The 16,886-nt window shown below is 33.3% G+C and overlaps 1 protein-coding gene across 4 annotated transcripts; it reads left to right on the top strand.

The window, feature by feature from the left end:
• The first annotated feature begins 5,469 nt into the window (after positions 1-5,469).
• LOC132300608 (uncharacterized) lies at positions 5,470-11,902 on the top strand. Of its 4 annotated transcripts, none has more exons than XM_059797776.1 (5): positions 5,470-5,606; positions 6,966-7,323; positions 10,105-10,175; positions 10,271-11,254; positions 11,440-11,902. In XM_059797776.1, the coding sequence occupies exons 2-4, from the start codon at positions 6,999-7,001 to the stop codon at positions 11,231-11,233; spliced, it is 1,359 nt and encodes a 452-aa protein (XP_059653759.1). In that variant the 5' UTR covers positions 5,470-5,606; positions 6,966-6,998; the 3' UTR covers positions 11,234-11,254; positions 11,440-11,902. The 4 variants fall into 4 exon arrangements, with proteins under 4 accessions (XP_059653759.1, XP_059653760.1, XP_059653757.1 ...); XM_059797777.1 differs by having other exon boundaries at positions 6,903-7,323; positions 10,105-10,136; XM_059797774.1 differs by having other exon boundaries at positions 6,903-7,323.
• The last annotated feature ends 4,984 nt before the right edge of the window (positions 11,903-16,886 follow it).

Here is a 16,886-nt window from a genome sequence, read left to right as displayed (position 1 = left end):
ATCCACAGCCGCCACCATCGTACCGACGCTAACCCACCACCAAACCAAAGCTTGTGATCCAATCGCTATTCTCGACGACAGTGACGACCAGTGGAAGGTTCGACGAAGGCAACCATCATACCAAACAACAATAACAGCTAAAGAAGAACAATGATGGCGATGGTGGTTCGATGCTGAAGCTCCGGCGAGAAGAACAATGATGGCGGTGGTGGTTCGATTAATCACGATCTATATATTCATACACACATATATAAGAAGAAGATAGATTACAGGAATTTGGGGGAAGTAGATTTAGGAAAGAAGATGGATTACGGGTTATTAATACATATATATGTATGTATATTATACAGAAAGAGACTAGGAGTTAATCTTTGCAAAAACAGATGTGTGTTGATCTTTATACAGATATATTATGTATATATTATACAGAGAGAGGCTAGGAGTTGATTTTTGCAAAAACAGATTTTGTGTGTTGATCTTTATACATATATATTATACAGATATGTGTGTTGATCTTTGGGGGAAGTGAATTTAGTGGCGGCTATGGTAGGGCTATGAAATGGTGGTTATGGGTGTGAACAGGTCGTGGTGGCTGTTGGTTTGGTTTATTAGTAGGGCATTTTGGTCAATAAAAAGGAATTGTATTGAATAAATTGATAATTGAATGTGTCGATGGATAATAATGTCAATTCACCATGTGTAAGGACCATTGAGGTGTCTCAATTCACCATGCGTCATATGGTTGGTGTCAAAACTTTATCAAACCTAGTGTCATGTTAAAAAATGAGTCAATTTGTATTTGGTTGTCAATATAACAAATCACTGAGAGTGTCGCTGTAATTTACACTAATTAAGAAGTACAGGTAAATAAAATAAAATAATAAAAAATTGATAACTACCTAATTTTGACTGACTTAGAGGGAGGGATATTTTTGTCCATGTAAATAGTCTAATTAATGTAAACTAGTAATTTTATTATTTAAATACGTCAAGAAACAAGTCAAATGACAATAAATTCACCATAGTTTGGTGTCACTGTAATTTACCTTAATTAATGAATATGGTAAATAAAATAAAAAATGGATAAGTACCTAATTTTGACTGACTTGTGTTATTAAATGGTATTCAAGTCCATAAATGAAACAAAACCTTTTATCACTTTTAAATATGACTTGCTTGTGAAGATATTTTTGTTTGACTTAGCGTCTGTTAATGGCACACGCCACCAACATATCGACAGAAATCAAGTTCATTTTATAGCGTGCACTTCAAAAGGTTCAGTTACTTTTATGTCCTTAATTAATCATCCTTTTATACAAATGTGAGGGTATTTATGGTATCTCATGAACCTAAAATAAATCAAAAACAGCTTTTCAGCGAATTTATTTAATCAGACAAGTGTCATTTACGTGCAAAACTCAGCCACATGTCACTCCCCTTAACATTCTAAAATATGTAGTGCAATTTAGGATTTAATCGTATTAATTATTGACATAAATATGACACGAATATTATACGTGTAATACGAAACGACACACGTAACTCACTTAATAAATAAATTAAGATTTGACACGAAATAATATGAAAAGACATGTTTAAGTCATTTTTTATACAAATATGACATAATTATTTTACACGCATAACTAAATAGGTCATTTTTTACACGAATATAACGCATTTATCTGACACGTTTAGTTTTTTTTTTTTCTAATTAGTATTCACATGTATTTGTCTCTTCTGAGACTTGACCCCCTGATCTCCCTTTAGAAAGTAAGAGATTGATACCGCTAGAGCCATTAGTCGTTGGTTAGTTAATCGTGTTATAATGGTGTTAGCATAGTCAAACACAAACACAACACGTCTGGTTAACAGATCAATCTGCATTAACACGATTACGATACGAACACGATTAACCCAAATCCAAACCCTCTTATCTCGTATCGTGTTAGCATGTTGTGTCAAATATTGCCACCCCTAGTGCAATAAACAGTGGCCTAATCAATAAAACTCCGTGTTTGAGTCTCCTTTCTTACTTTGTCACAACAAAAAAATCATTAAATAAAACAAAAATTAAAATTTTATAAAGTATTTTTCTCAGCTTTCCTAAGCATTCTCAAAAAGGAGAAAAAATTAAAAATTAAAAATTAAAAAAAAAAACACTTTTCCAGGCATTTAAAATAATATATATATATTAGGGTCAAGACTATAAAACACTTCTATAATATGTTTAGTGTACATATCCCACCCCTAAAATACTCTTAAAATTTTAATTTGTGCAAATAAGTCCCTCCTAACGCATATAAGGTACAGTTTACCTAAATTGCCATATACACATTTTACATATTATTTAAAAATACATATTTTGTGAAAATTGCGAAAATGGACACAGCAAAATGACGTCGTTTAACACATGATAGTTGTGATATGCACTGTAAGCATATTATAGGGGTGCTTTTTGCACTTTATTCCAAAAACTATTATTGTTTTTGAATTCGAAAACCCATTTTTTGCAATGTAAAGAATTATATACCGATATATATATATATATATATATATATATATATATATATATATATATATATATATATATAATGAATAAGATTACTTTATATTACTTTATCTTAGATTTCTATTTGAGGAGTATTTTGGCACAATGTTAGAAGAATTAGGAAATTATTAACACACTTTTTCAAATAGAGAGTAAAAATATTACTTGAAATATGCATAGGCAATGTTTTCAGCTACTCATATTAATTATAATCAAATAACTTTAAATGGCAAGGGAAACCATATACCAAATAAGATCCATTAAGTTGTGGTTCTAATAATAGAATCAACCTAATGCACTTAGATCTTGTAGCACTCACCAATGAGGCTCTATGATTAGTATTACAGATAAATTAATTATAGACATTATAGATAAATTAATATTTGATTACGCAATCCAGCTTATTTAATTAAGTGCGTTATTTTAGATATCACTCAAAATATTAAACGTCACTTAAAATGAGATAAAATTTTAAACTGAACACGAAAATTTAAAAATATATAAAAAAATATTTATTTTTTTAATTACTACTTAAAAACTTCAGCACTTAAAATTCAACTTTTAAAATTTTTCATTACTTATTTTTCAATTTTATCAAATAACACTCGTTTAAATTCGAGAAAGTATTAAATAGTTGGAACTATAGTACCCAAAGCAATGGGAGCCATGGATCATGAATGTGGTGATAGGCCCACCACATTCAAGGGCCGGAATGATATGGGATAATGGTAAATATTTTCTCCCATTCTTTGTGAACAAACTTGGGATAGATAAAATCAGTTCAAAATCATGAAAAAAAATTCTAGGGTATTGCACAAAATATACTTCTGAGTAATTATCCAGAGATCTATATGGATAGAGATTATTATTTGTGCAAATATTAGTTTAAAAAAAAAAAATTATGATCCTGCTAATAAAAATAGATATTAAAAAAAAAAAAAATTGATACATTTAGTGAGAATTTGTGATTAATAATCTCCCTACTTCATACAGCAATGATTAATTCTCTGCTTGTCGACACCAGCCCAAAATAAGGGCTCGATCAAGTGATCAAACACAGACTTTTGCAGGAACACGTGATGCACGTGCGGACGCGATGCCATTATAAAAAGTAACACATTCCATCAACCTGCCACGTTGCAGCTAACCAAAAAGAGAATCTGCCACGTTGCTTATCAGTCCCAGTCAATGTAATTCTTTTTGGTTTCAGGAATATCTATAAATCATGATATTATGCCACCGACCAAGAGACAGCAGTGACAGCACGGAGTCTGGTGTGGATGCTTGGGGCATATTCATAATAATAAATGGATATATTTTATTTTAATTATTAAATTATAGACAGTAATTAAATTATTATACAAATAGTGTAGACCATCGGTTAAAATCTAAGTATTGTTTTCCGAATAATATATATATATATAGAGTAAAGTTTTATTATTATGAAAATATATATATAATGCCACCCATAAAATCTTTATTTTTTAAAATTATTTCTTAATTTTTTATTCCTTTCTCTTTTCTCTTTAAATTCCTTTTTCTTTTAGAAAAAAAAGTTAAAATTTTCTTTTTGAATCAAAATTTAATTATCTCCTGTCAAATTTCTCTCAAATTTCTTTCATTTTTCTTATATTTGTCAAGTATTTATTTATCTTACATTACTCATTGATTGACATATTATTTTACAGTAATTTATTTATTTATTTTAATATTATTATTATTTTTGTCTATCGATTTGAAGAATCTATAATTTTCTTGTTACTGGCTAAAATTATTTCTTAATTTTTGTATTCCTTTTTCTTTTTCTCTTTAAATTCCTTTAATTTATTTTTAAAAGAAAATTTTAATTTTTCTTTATTGAATCAAAATTTAATTGTTTCCTTTCAAATTTCTCTCATTTTTTCTTTCTTATATTTATCGAGTATTTATTTATTTTATATTACTCATTAATTAGCATATTATTTTACAGTAAATTTTTTTTTTTTTAATTGAATTTCTGGCTCTGCCTCTGGGGATGTAATCTAATGAATGTCACGCTCTCTTCTTTCTCAATACAATGTCTAACATTGGTCTTTGGCCAGCAGGATAAATATGAAATGGAATTTTTAACTTTGAATGCTAAAATACATATATAATATATATGCTATGGATAAATAAAAGATTACATTTTTTAGACCGGATATCCAATTAATAACAAAATCGAATATGAATTTAAGAATAAATAATTCGTCAAGTTATCCGGTAGAATCGAATCATATATTACTTTTCTCGATTCAGATCAGGCTTGATCCGACCCGAATATATTCATTTACAAGCCTAATCTCATCATTCCGGTTATACAGAACTATGTTATCGACTAAAATAGTAATACCCTCAAGAGAACTATACAATCAAAATTCATTTAGGTTCGGTTCGGTTCAATTGCATGAAATTAGAGTCTTAAAATTGAAATTAAGGAAATTTGAGAAAAACAACTAGAAAAATTGAATTAAAATTTCCTCAAATTTCAATTCCAATAATTTAATTCTGTGCAACCGAACACACCCTTAAGGTATATTGCATTCGTCTCTCACTTTCACTTTTTTTTTTTTTAACCTAATTTGATAAAAAAAATATATTGTTATTGACTTATATATTTTTATTTTAAAATATTTTTTAGCTGTGTTTTTTTATGGTAAAATTATTTTAATATATACAGCATAATAATGTAAATTTTGTGCTATTTTTTGTACTTAAAATGACCTAATTTTAAATAAGAATTACCGTGAGGCAAGCTCGTTGTACCCTTATCCATTTAAAGACATGCTAAGGACATGTGTCCCTTAACTCCGTCATGAACTAACGGTTTTTTTTACAGAAAATACGACAACAGACGGTGACGGAATTGTGGAAACCGTTTAAAACGACCTCACACTGTCACACACATTACACACACTCGGAAGGAGAAGAATCAAACAATTTATCTCTCTCTATATCTCTACAAACACGCGCACAGTGGAGGTTCTTTACCTTCTCTCTCTAGCTTTCTCTCTTCTCTGGCGGCTTCGCGATACAACAGGTACGGTGCGATCACGTCATTCTCCAGATTTTCTTTGTTTATATATACGGAGACTTCATGTATGTGATAGACGATATGTAGCCAACTGTTTGATTGATCAAAGAAAAATTTGGGAAAAATCGCAAGGTTTTCGAGAAATAATTGGTGTTGTTTTGATTGTGATTTCTGTTTTTTCGCAATTAATTTCGGATCTCTCAGACCTGTATGTTGTTTGATTCCTCTTCTTTTCGGGATTTGCGACTTAGACTCACTCTAAGTCGATCCCCTGCTAAGTAGCAGATCAAATCGACTTGAGGTTCTCTGCTTTTCACACACACACACACACACACACATATATATTTGGGTTTTTTTTTTTGGTTCTGTTTCCAGTATTGTTGTTTGTATTCGTTACTTGTGTGTGAACACAGTGGGTTTTTTTATTTTTTTATTTTTTCAAGTTTGATTTATGTGGTGAGTGTTGGAAATGGAACTGTTTAGTCAGATTGGTTGAATATGTTTTGAGTGAGCGGTAATTGTTGAATTGACTGTCATTATTGTTCTTGAGTTAGAAACTTTGACCATCACATCTGGTGTTGTACGTACTAATAATTTGGGTCTTTACGGAGTATTAAAATCTAAAATTATTAGAACTGGAAACATGATCATCTTATTACCAGAAATTGATCTTTTTATGTGCTGGTACATTAGCTAGCAATTTTGGTTGTGTTTGGCCTTTCTGTAATTTGGGTTTTATATTTGCTAGAATTCTCAGCAATTCAGAATCCAAGTTTGTTGTTGTGAAGAATATGTCAGTTGTGAGTTTATCCTATAGTCTCATATGAAATATTCATATTTTTTCTTTATCTTGGATTCTGTCCTCGGGCTAAATGTATGGTGATTGTTACTTGAATAATGGATAGAGTTTTGGTTCAATGAAGACTAATTTATTATAAATACAAATTTCTTATCTTTTCTTCAATATATATATATATATATATATATTCCAATCTCTAACCATTTTTTTCCCTCTAAATCGCATAAGATATTTAATGCTTTTATGAAATCGCAAAAGATATTTAGTGCTTTTATTAAAGATTTCTGATGGTATATTTATGCTTTTCATGCTTATCTACCCTTGCAAATGAACATTATAAGGTTCCATCTGCTATTATTGTAATATGAATATATACATGTTTGTTTGAATATCCATGTGTACATGCATACATGTAATTCCTGTTGCTGTGTAATTGTATGCTTATGATTGTTCATATAATCAATTTGCACACTGGTAGTTGACTTGTTTTATTTATATTCCAGAGGATTAACTAGGTCTTGTTTTTTGAGTAACAAAGCTGGAATTTTTGGTGCAAGTGGTATCAGCTGTGAAGTTTTAGTTATTGTATATGAGTGAGCATGGGGTCTGCTTGTTGTGTTGCTGCTAAAGACAAAACTATAACGAACGTATCAAACAGCGAAGGTTTGCACAGGACTGTCCAGTATTCGCCATCATGGAGCTTTCGGTGGGACAACCGAGGGCGTGTAGCAGGAGAAGAGACTTCTGTGAAATGGTTTAATGGGGTCAGTGGGAATGATGGATTGGAAATTAAATCAGGAACCACAGTGGAAACTACATATGGATCAGAAGAGGGAAGCCCATTGGACAGTTTGCGAACAGTCACGTGGCAGAAGTCCCCAATTTCTGAAGGCAATTCTGGGATTTTGAGGCTTCCTTCTTCAGGTAATTTCCTACATGAAAGGGCATTGTTATAATTGTTATAATCAATTCTTATCTTGCAATGAATCTGTTCATAATGAGAATCACAGGAAGGGAATTGTTTAATTGTAATAATCAATTCTTATATTGCAATGAATCTGTTCAAAATGAAAATCACAGGAACTCTTGTGGAGCTGATTTTTTTCTTTTTTCTTTTTTCTTTTTTCTTTTTATAATTGATACACGGGAGACTTGCACGGCCTTTTAAAAAAAATTCCCAGTTTTCACAGTGCATTTTACTATCAAAATTTCAACATTTGATATGTAGATATTGTGTTATATACATTCTTTATAATTACTTCATTTTGAGGACTGAAGTAGTTTTACTTGTCATTCACTTTATTGTTTTTGGTTAGCATGTTTTTAAGAAGCTTTAAAAATACTCATTTTTTTTAGTTACATGGCAGAAAGTGAACCATTCTGGTTGACTATTAAAAATAATAGAATTTAAGGTTTACTTGTTGCACTTCCATTCTTGCATTATTTTAGGCCAAATATAAGAGCTATTATATCTCCTTTGGAGCATTTTAGTTTCTCCTGATTTTTGGAACAAATATGACTAATACCTCCCTTTCTATGAATATCCAATTATTTGCGATCTTAAGTCATCAAGATTGGGTATCGTTTTACTTCATGGAGACTCCAGATTAAATAATTTTGACCAGTATAGAGTAAAAAAGCTGGCCATTTGGATTCAATACCCTCCTCCTTTTATCTTATAATGGTGAGATAGCATCCAAGTGATGAGAAGAGATGGGTGAAGTTTTTGGTGTTGGCATCATTAGTGAAATGCAAGGATTAAAGAGACCAACCAAGTCACACAATAATGAAAGCATGAGATAGGAAAGATAAGGTGTAGAAGTTTTGAAAGCACATGCTCCGTATCATATGAAAGAAGATGATCCTTACTGCAGTGATCCTAAAATTTGACCAAGGAGAACCCATCCTATAATATTTAGAAGAAAGGAATTAGGATAACGATGTTACGGTATTCCCATGTGCATGAGTCTCTCTACTTGCTGGATCAGATCCCACCCATTAGGTTACAGACCATGTTTTCTCTCAATTTTACCTCATGCCACAGGTTACTACTTAAACTGTAATACAATGAGTTCATAAATAGTTGGTTCTTATGCTCACAGTATCAAGTAGCTGACTGAGAAACTACAAACATTTTTTTCTATCGTAAATTAAAATACAGCTTTAGTGGAGTGAAAATAAGGAAAAGGTTTTGATGCCTGTGTGATGCATTGGTTCACCTTCAAAAGATCATGGTCTCGGACAGTTTAACCCCTCCAAGTGCCTTTGGGATTTTTTTATGCCTGTTTCTGCATTGGTTTTGTTACTATTGTTTTAGCCCTCTGAAGGTATTCAAATCAGTGTCTTTTTATGATGTTAACCTTCTAAAGGTAGTTGTTTATTCATTTATGAATGGTGATGCTAGATGAATGATCGAGATGTAGATTAATATGTTCAGCAATAATACTATTGTGTTGATGAAATGTTTGTTCTATTGTTTGAGAAGGCAAATAATGGCACTGTCAGACAGATTTTGGAGTGTTTTGTTAGTACCCCACAGGTAGATTTTTATGATTGATAACTTGAGGATGAAAAATAGAGATTCTCATTAATTGTTGTTGTATGTCTAAGGAGGCGGGGTAATGGTGGACCATCTCGTTACTCATTGCAGAGTCTCTATGGAGGTTTGGTCTTTGTTGTTGGCATTTTCTGGGATGTCTTGGGTTTTTCCTATATAAGTGGCAAAGGTTCCTTCTTGGTTGGAGAGGTGGTACCATGGTAATGTCAGGAGGATGAAAAAGAAGACAGGAAATGCTGCCTCATTGTTTGATGTGGACCCGTGCCATATTAAGGGAGAACAAAAATGGCAATCAATAATCATTCAATGGGGTATACAACTAGATAACTAGATCTGTGGTTTGATGAGTGCCGTTTTGGGAGCTCTTTATAGTTTGGTTGACTGGGAGAGTGAATCCAGGCCTTGAATTTTTTGGGATTCGATAGAAAAACTGCACTCTTTTGTTAGTATATGATAATATTTAGGGTTTTCTTCTTCTATACATAGTTTTTGTGAAGAACATGTGGTGTGGTGTGTGCCAGTTTTTTGTGCAGGACGTGTGATGTGTTGTGTGCCCCTATTGCACTTCTTAATGATATCATTTACTTAGAAAAAAGAAAAAGACAAGCATCTCATTTGCTTGTAGCTTGCATTTGTTTCTACAATGATCCCTTGTTGTTCTTAATGTTGCATGTACTGCAAAATTATGCGTGTTCTTAGTCTATACTATCTTCTTAAATCTGAAATAATTATTATAATCTGGTGTGATGCTGCATATATTGATTGTTATTTCTCATAATTACTCCCCTCCTTGTGCTTTAGGATGACTGCCCTCTTAAAACTGGTGTATAGTTCTACCTTTTTTTTTTTTAATGCAAGAGATGACAGAAACAGTATTAGACACCTTCGTTTCTTTTCTCTCTCTTTTTCTTGTGAGTTTGTATACAATTAAATGTTATATATCTATATTTAAGTGATTCACTCAGGATGGTGAAAGCATAGTGTCAGTAAGAAATATGGCCTTGGTAGTCTTGCACGGGGCCTCAACAGTTGCCTAAGTAGGACCTGCTGCTTTTCACATCCCAAATTTATTTAGCTTACAATATCCAATATGTCAGTAGCTTACCATGTGGTGCCGTATTTGATACCTTTCTACTTATCTATTTCAGGTCAATCAATCTCCAGAAATTTTTCTATGGGGGTAAGAGCAGAAAAGCCTGAGTTTGTTCTAGTAAAAGATGTAACGATGCATTATGGTGTGCTTTGCAATCTGTGGCTTCATTTTCCTGTTTTCAATAAGTATCCCATATATGCTTTTCTTTGTTTGCTTTTTAGGTAAAAGAGTTGACAGAATCACCAGCAGTTTTAGATCAGTCTCCCATAAAACTGTCACCTTCGGTGCGTTCAGTTTCATCTTTGTCCACATCCCCTTTGTCATCTCAAAGTCACATACTTCCTGCAAGCTCAACTCCGTCAAGGTTACCCCGCCATTCTCCCGGATACCAACTATTACGGCAAGTATCTGATAGCCAAATTCCAGGATTGAAATCACCAAACTTATTGATTTCTGAAGAAGTTTCTTCTCATGTTTTCCCTGGATGGAGCAATGGATCAACTAGGGGCTCTTATGGTGGGTCTTCGGATGGTTGGTCCATCCCTGCTGTCTCTGAGCTCATGGCAACTTCTCGTAAAGAGAGATGGTCTTTTGATAGTGAGTCTTTGGGCATCAATCATGACAAGATTATCGGATCTAGTGGTGGAGTTTCAGCTTGTGCCTCCATTGATATGCGAACTTGTAGGTTTTGCTCAAAGCTCTTAACTGAGAGATCTCCTTGGAGTAGCCAAAAAATTATTGGTACTAATGAGCTTGCTGTGGTTGCCGTTCTTATTTGTGGGCATGTTTACCATGCCGAGTGTTTGGAGAATATGACACCTGAAATCAACAAATATGACCCATCTTGCCCGGTCTGTACTTTTGGGGAGAAGCAGATTCTGAAGTTGTCTGAAAAAGCATTGAGAGCAGAAAGGGACTTGAAGTCTAGAATTAATAAGAGATTTAGGAACCAGATCAGTGATAGTGATATTAGTGGTGATTCTTGCGTGTTTGATCGCCAGAAAAGTAGTGGATGTGAGGGAAAAGGTGTCAAGATGAGCTCAAGTTCCAGCATGAAGAGCTCCTTAGGGAAGCCTTTCTTGAGGCGCCACTTTTCATTTGGATCAAAGGGTAGTAGATCGATGTCAGAGAATCACTCTACACGAAAGAAGGGTTTTTTTTGGTCCAAATCAAACAAAGAGTGATCTCTCTTTCTGGTCTAAGAGGTGAGCATGTATGTTTCATACATTAGTTGTTCTTCTCTAAACCTATTGCTCAACACTTTTTTGCTTCTTCATGCATTAGTAGCACTGTAACACTGTAGTTAGTAAACCATGAAGGTCCTTCAGAGACCTTGTGGACAACAATGTAATTACCAAAATTACGAGACTCGGGTTTTCTCTAAATGCAGGTTCCATGATTGATCATTCTGTTCAATCTCCGCTGGGGCATACCGTTGGCCACTGAACTACGAGGGATGCATAATGTCACTCATCAAGATCTTGTCAAGATACATCTGCATTTGAAGTGGGAACAGGTTACCTGGAATTACACTGTAAAGAAGGGGAGACAATACGGTATAGGATGGGTCCATTCAAAATATACACACACATATAGAAAGAAAAAAAAAAAAATGGAAGTTGTAGAATGGAAAATTAATCACGAGACCTGTTATCTTCTTATTTTGTTGTACATTTTTATTTGTTCATTTCATGGTTAAGTTCATGAATATCCTAGATAAATTCTGTATGGCTTCCATATCATCTATCTGCTGCCAAGGAATACCCTGCCCTATCTTCTTTGTGGGCTTTTATATTATGGCAAATATGTTAGCAGATCATTCTAGTTATTACCAAAAAGGGGTATTATAGCAATTACTCTCTTTTTATTATTATTATTATTATTATTATTATTATTATTATTTTGAGTGCCTGTATTATTAGTTCCAATTTGTTGTACGTCTCCATAGGGCTTGAAAAAATCTCAACTTGAATCCAAATTCTAACTCTGCATTTCTTTGGGTGAATTGCAAAAGATTATTAGTGAGTTGCGAAAAATTCCCTATTAGTTTTTGGCAAAAAAACTCTCTTCAATTATCCCAAGAGGGTGTTTTTAATTGATGTCCGTTTAAGTGATTGTTTGAGGAAATTTTTTGAACTAAATTATCCCCCCAACCCAACCCAACCCCCCCCCCCCCCCCCCCGCGGGTCAACCATGTGAAGCAATAAAGAAAGATTTTCAAGGCAATAAAATCATATTTAAGCTATGTATAATTAATAAAATAAAATTGAGTACAATAGCACGGGATAGGGAAGATGGAAAAATTAAGCGGCTCAAGAACTCCCATAATATTTAGTAATTTGCAATGTTTCCTTAGTCCAATTTCTTTTTTTTCCTTAATTGAATTATATTAACACAAAGTAAGCAAGTGGACTAAAATTGGCAATTAAAAAGCAACATAATTTCTTTTTCAAATCATTTATTTTAATTACTTGGATAACATGAAATTCTCCAAAGTAACTTTTTGAGATAAAATTGTTGTAACTGATGTACTCAAGTTAAAGACATAAAAATACGTCATTTTTTTAATGTGAAAGGACATCATTGCCTTCTATTTAATTAACAAGAATCTAATTATAAAGGACATTTAAGTCAGTTAGTTTGAGATAAATGTATTTATCATCTCATCTTATATTGTTTTGATTCCACCACCTTCTACTCAAAAATTGTTTTGATTCCACCATCTACTACTCAAAAACTCTTATTATTAAGATTTTTATTTTTATTTTTTTTAAAGATGGTAAGAAAACCAAAGAAAACATAACACTTTTTACACGCTAATGATTTGTTCAATTACATGGATATATGAAATCATGACAAATGATAATAATAATAAAATAATAATAAAGTAAATAAATAAAAATAAGTCATAAATTAACGAATATAGCTGAGTATTAAGGGGCCTCAACTATTATTTACATGTACTATATCATGTTGTCAAAGTAGTGTTGAAAGATAAATTTTCAATAATTGGGTTTATCGATATGTTGTTAGCTTTGTGTTTGAAGGAATGAGAAGGCTTGCTTGACGCGACGAGAGAAGAGAGAAAAAATAAATAAATTATTTGAAGAATAATTTGTTAAGGGGTAATTTTGTTCAAAAAATTCTCTCAGACAACCACTTAAATGGACATCAGTTAAAAGCACCCCCTTGGGATAATTGAGGGGGATTTTTTGCCAAAAATATTCATAAGGGGATTTTTCGTAACTGGGTAATCGTAAAAGGGGTTTTTTTTGTAATTCACCCCATTTCTTTTTATGTTTATATCTTTAATGCCTTGTTTGTTTGGAGGGATGGAAAAATGGACGAAAGAGAGGGGAATGGATGGATAAGTTTAATAAGGATAAACTTGTTCCACATCAAATCCGAATGGAAAAGTGAATAGGCATAAATGAGTGGATATGTAGTACTACCCAATAGCTTAAACTTTTGGGTAAATAAGTAAGCGTCCACCCGTTACAGTTGGTATAACTTTTGGGTAAATGGGCAAACGTCCACCCTTTACAGTTGGTATAACTTTTGGGTAAATGGGTAAATATCCACCCATTACAGTTGGTATAACTTTTGGGTAAATGGGTAAGCGTCCACCCGTTACAGTTGGTATCAGAGTCAGACCTAATCATTGATCTGGTGTTACGCTAAGCATCGGGCCCGGAGGGCATCTGGGTCTGCACCTCGTGTAGGCAAGATGGCCCGAGCCGCAACGAGGGCAGTGCGAGTTCGGGTGGGAGAGAATGTAACAAGGGGAGCTTGTCCCATATCGAATCCGGATGGAAAAGTGAATGGATACAAATGAGTGGATATGCAACACTACCTAATAATTTAAGTTTTTGAGTAAATGAGCAAACGCTTACCCATTACGACAATACATCCTTAGGGAAGGGAATGCGTCACTCTTATTTTTTGTTTGATTGAATGGAATGGACAGTAGAAATGATGAATAGGGGATACTTTTCTTTTTTGTTCGGTTAAAAAGGAGGAGAATATAGTTTCTATATTCTTTTTACCAATATACCATCACTTTATAAAATTATAAAAGATAGATATTTATTTCAAACTTTTTGAAAAGGTTAAATTTGAAAATTAATATATGTAAGTAGTCATTAATTTTCTCTCCTCTCTATTCTTCCCAAAATTGGACGGATAGAAAAACATAAAGAAAAGAGGGATGCTCATTCCTCCTTTTATTCCTTTTCCCTTCCCTCCAACCAAACACGAAAAAGTTTTCCCTCCAACCAAACACGAAAAGGTTCATCCATTCTTCAATCGTTCCCTCCAACCAAACATAGCATTTATATATACGAGTTGAATGACCTCAAGGCCAACGTACATGTCAATCTTATTCTTATTATTCGATCATTATTAACTTATTTTAAAATAATATATATATATAATTTATCTTATATTAATTCCTTAAAAAATTAAAATAATGAGAATTTGTTTGTAATTATTATTATTTTTATATATATAAAAATTTACATTCAGTTTTAAAAAATTTCATGCATAGGAATAATCCAAACTTGAGAAGTTGAAAGTAACACGAGATCAACCCAAGCTCTCTCTATATGAGCTTGGCTTTAAAATTTTGAGCGTGAGTTGGGTTTGAGTCGGAGAGGTTGGGACAGAATTGGTCCCTTAACTTGCATTTCACTTGAGTTGCGCCATTAAATAAAGGGTGAAGTGCAAAAAAAAAAAATCCAATTTATGAGCCAAAATGCAATAAATATCCTGAACTAAAAAAAAATTTCAATTAACTTCCTGAACTATTGTACTTCGTTGCAATTTACTCACTCCGGTCACGGGTAGATATTATTTGACCGTAATCAAGCACGTGTAAGCTACTTTTTTTTCAAATGCCCATTTCACCCTTGTCATACAAAAATACCAAAAAGCCCTTATTACCTAAATCTATTACCCTAATTTGTATTTGTATATATATATATATATATATATATATGGTTTGATATCTCTCTCTCTCAGCCGATCGTCTTTTTATCCGGCGATGGAGGGCTCAACGATGAGAGGAACGGCCGGCGAGGATGAATACGGGCTCGGCGGTTTAGGCTTTGGATGATGTCGAGGACTCAGCCGCGATGGAGGGGTCGGCTGTGAAGAGGTCGGCCAGTGATTGCTCGGCCGACTGAGCAGAGAATTGAAGCGGAAGGACGGCGGTGGGGAAAGGACGGCAGTGAAGCTGTGGTAGGCACGGTCGGCAGAGAGGGTCAAATTGCGAAATCTGGATAGAGAAAGTTGGGATTTTCTCGACAAAAAATTGGATATATTTTCCTTTTTCGCCGGTCGATTTGTGGGTAAACAGGGATTTGGGGTACGAATCGAGGGATCGGAACGAAGACTTGGAAACTCTGTTCATCGGAGTTTGGAAACTCCGATTTCGTAGGGCGATTCAGTTCATCGGAGTTTGCTGCGTCGCTGGCAGAACAGCTTGTGGGTTTGGTTTGGTATGGTTTTGTTCGCCGGAAGTTGCGGAGGTGAAACTTTATTGCCATTTGTTGTTGGCTGAAAGTTGCAGAGTGTAGTTCATCGGAGTTTGCTACGTCGTCGCCGGCGAGCCTGCAATCAAAGACCGAACAACCCCGACATGTCTTAGTTAAAATGAACAGAAGTGCCGGTGACAGAGCTATAGTAGCGAAACAATCCGGCAAGAGTGGAATTTCAGCGAAACCCAGAACAACGAGACTGAGACCCAGTCTCGTTGACACTTCCCTGAAGAAAAAATATTGTGTCAAATCCTCTTATTCATTAATCATTTATTTGGCTCCTCTGTTTTGTTCGAATTTGTTGATTTACAGTACATCACAAAAAATCATTGTTGGGTTTTCTATTGCGGATTAAGAATGAGCTTCACGAATGAGGATTTTTTTTTTCAAACCCACTGTGACTATATGTCTGTCTATGTTATCTCTCTCTCTCTAAGAATCTATATCAAAGATTCATCTCTCTTTAAATCTAAATCAGAGATTCAATATCCAAATAACTCTGTAACTAGACAGAATTCTTTGGAGGTGCTGCCAAGTCGCCAATGGATCTTCTATTCTGAGGGAGAGAGTCACCAATGGAGCTTCTCATTTCATACAGAGAGAGTACTGTAGTAAATAATATATTTTTGATTTGGACAAGAAATCTGATGTTTTTTTATTCTTCCTTTTAGAGGTAAATCTGGTTTTGTTTGATGCAAGTGATAAAGCAATGTGCTGTCCAATTTTCATTGGTCCATGAAATTATACTTTTTCACATTATTCACTTAACTTAAATACATCCAAAACTACGTCCTTTTACTAAGGGTATTTTTGTCTTTTTATTTTTTCGATCAAGTCTCTCGTGGGATTGTCCTTAATTACAACAAATTGTTAGTTCAGAAGATTTTTTTTTATAGTTCAGGAGGGTTAGTTGCAAATGGCATACTTTAAAGGAATTTTTTACATTTTACCCTTAAATAAATTTTGTTAATTGAATAAGGTAAGGCGTCAAAAAAAAAATCTTTTTATATAAAAAATGCAAAATGTAAAATGTAGAAATAAAAAACATAATTGCTATTTAATACCTGCATATAAACTCTTAACTTTTAAAAATATGTGCATATTATCTTTTAATATCTGTTGTAAAAGTGTAAAACCCAATTCATTTCAAACTTTTTTATATTCAAATTATACCCCAAATTAGTGATGAATTTTTTGTCGAAGATTTATACAATTATATTCAACATATTTTATGAATCTTATTATTATTTTTGATTTATATGTGCGTTTTATTTTTGAAGATGAAAAAGTATCACTAAGC

This window comes from Cornus florida, unplaced genomic scaffold (assembly GCF_030987335.1).
Source record: "Cornus florida cultivar Cherokee Brave unplaced genomic scaffold, ASM3098733v1 CherokeeBrave_3.0.0_Hap2_Chr03, whole genome shotgun sequence".
Lineage (NCBI taxonomy): Eukaryota > Viridiplantae > Streptophyta > Magnoliopsida > Cornales > Cornaceae > Cornus > Cornus florida.
Note: the sequence above shows the minus strand (reverse complement) of the source record. Positions and strands in the feature narration are given on the sequence as shown.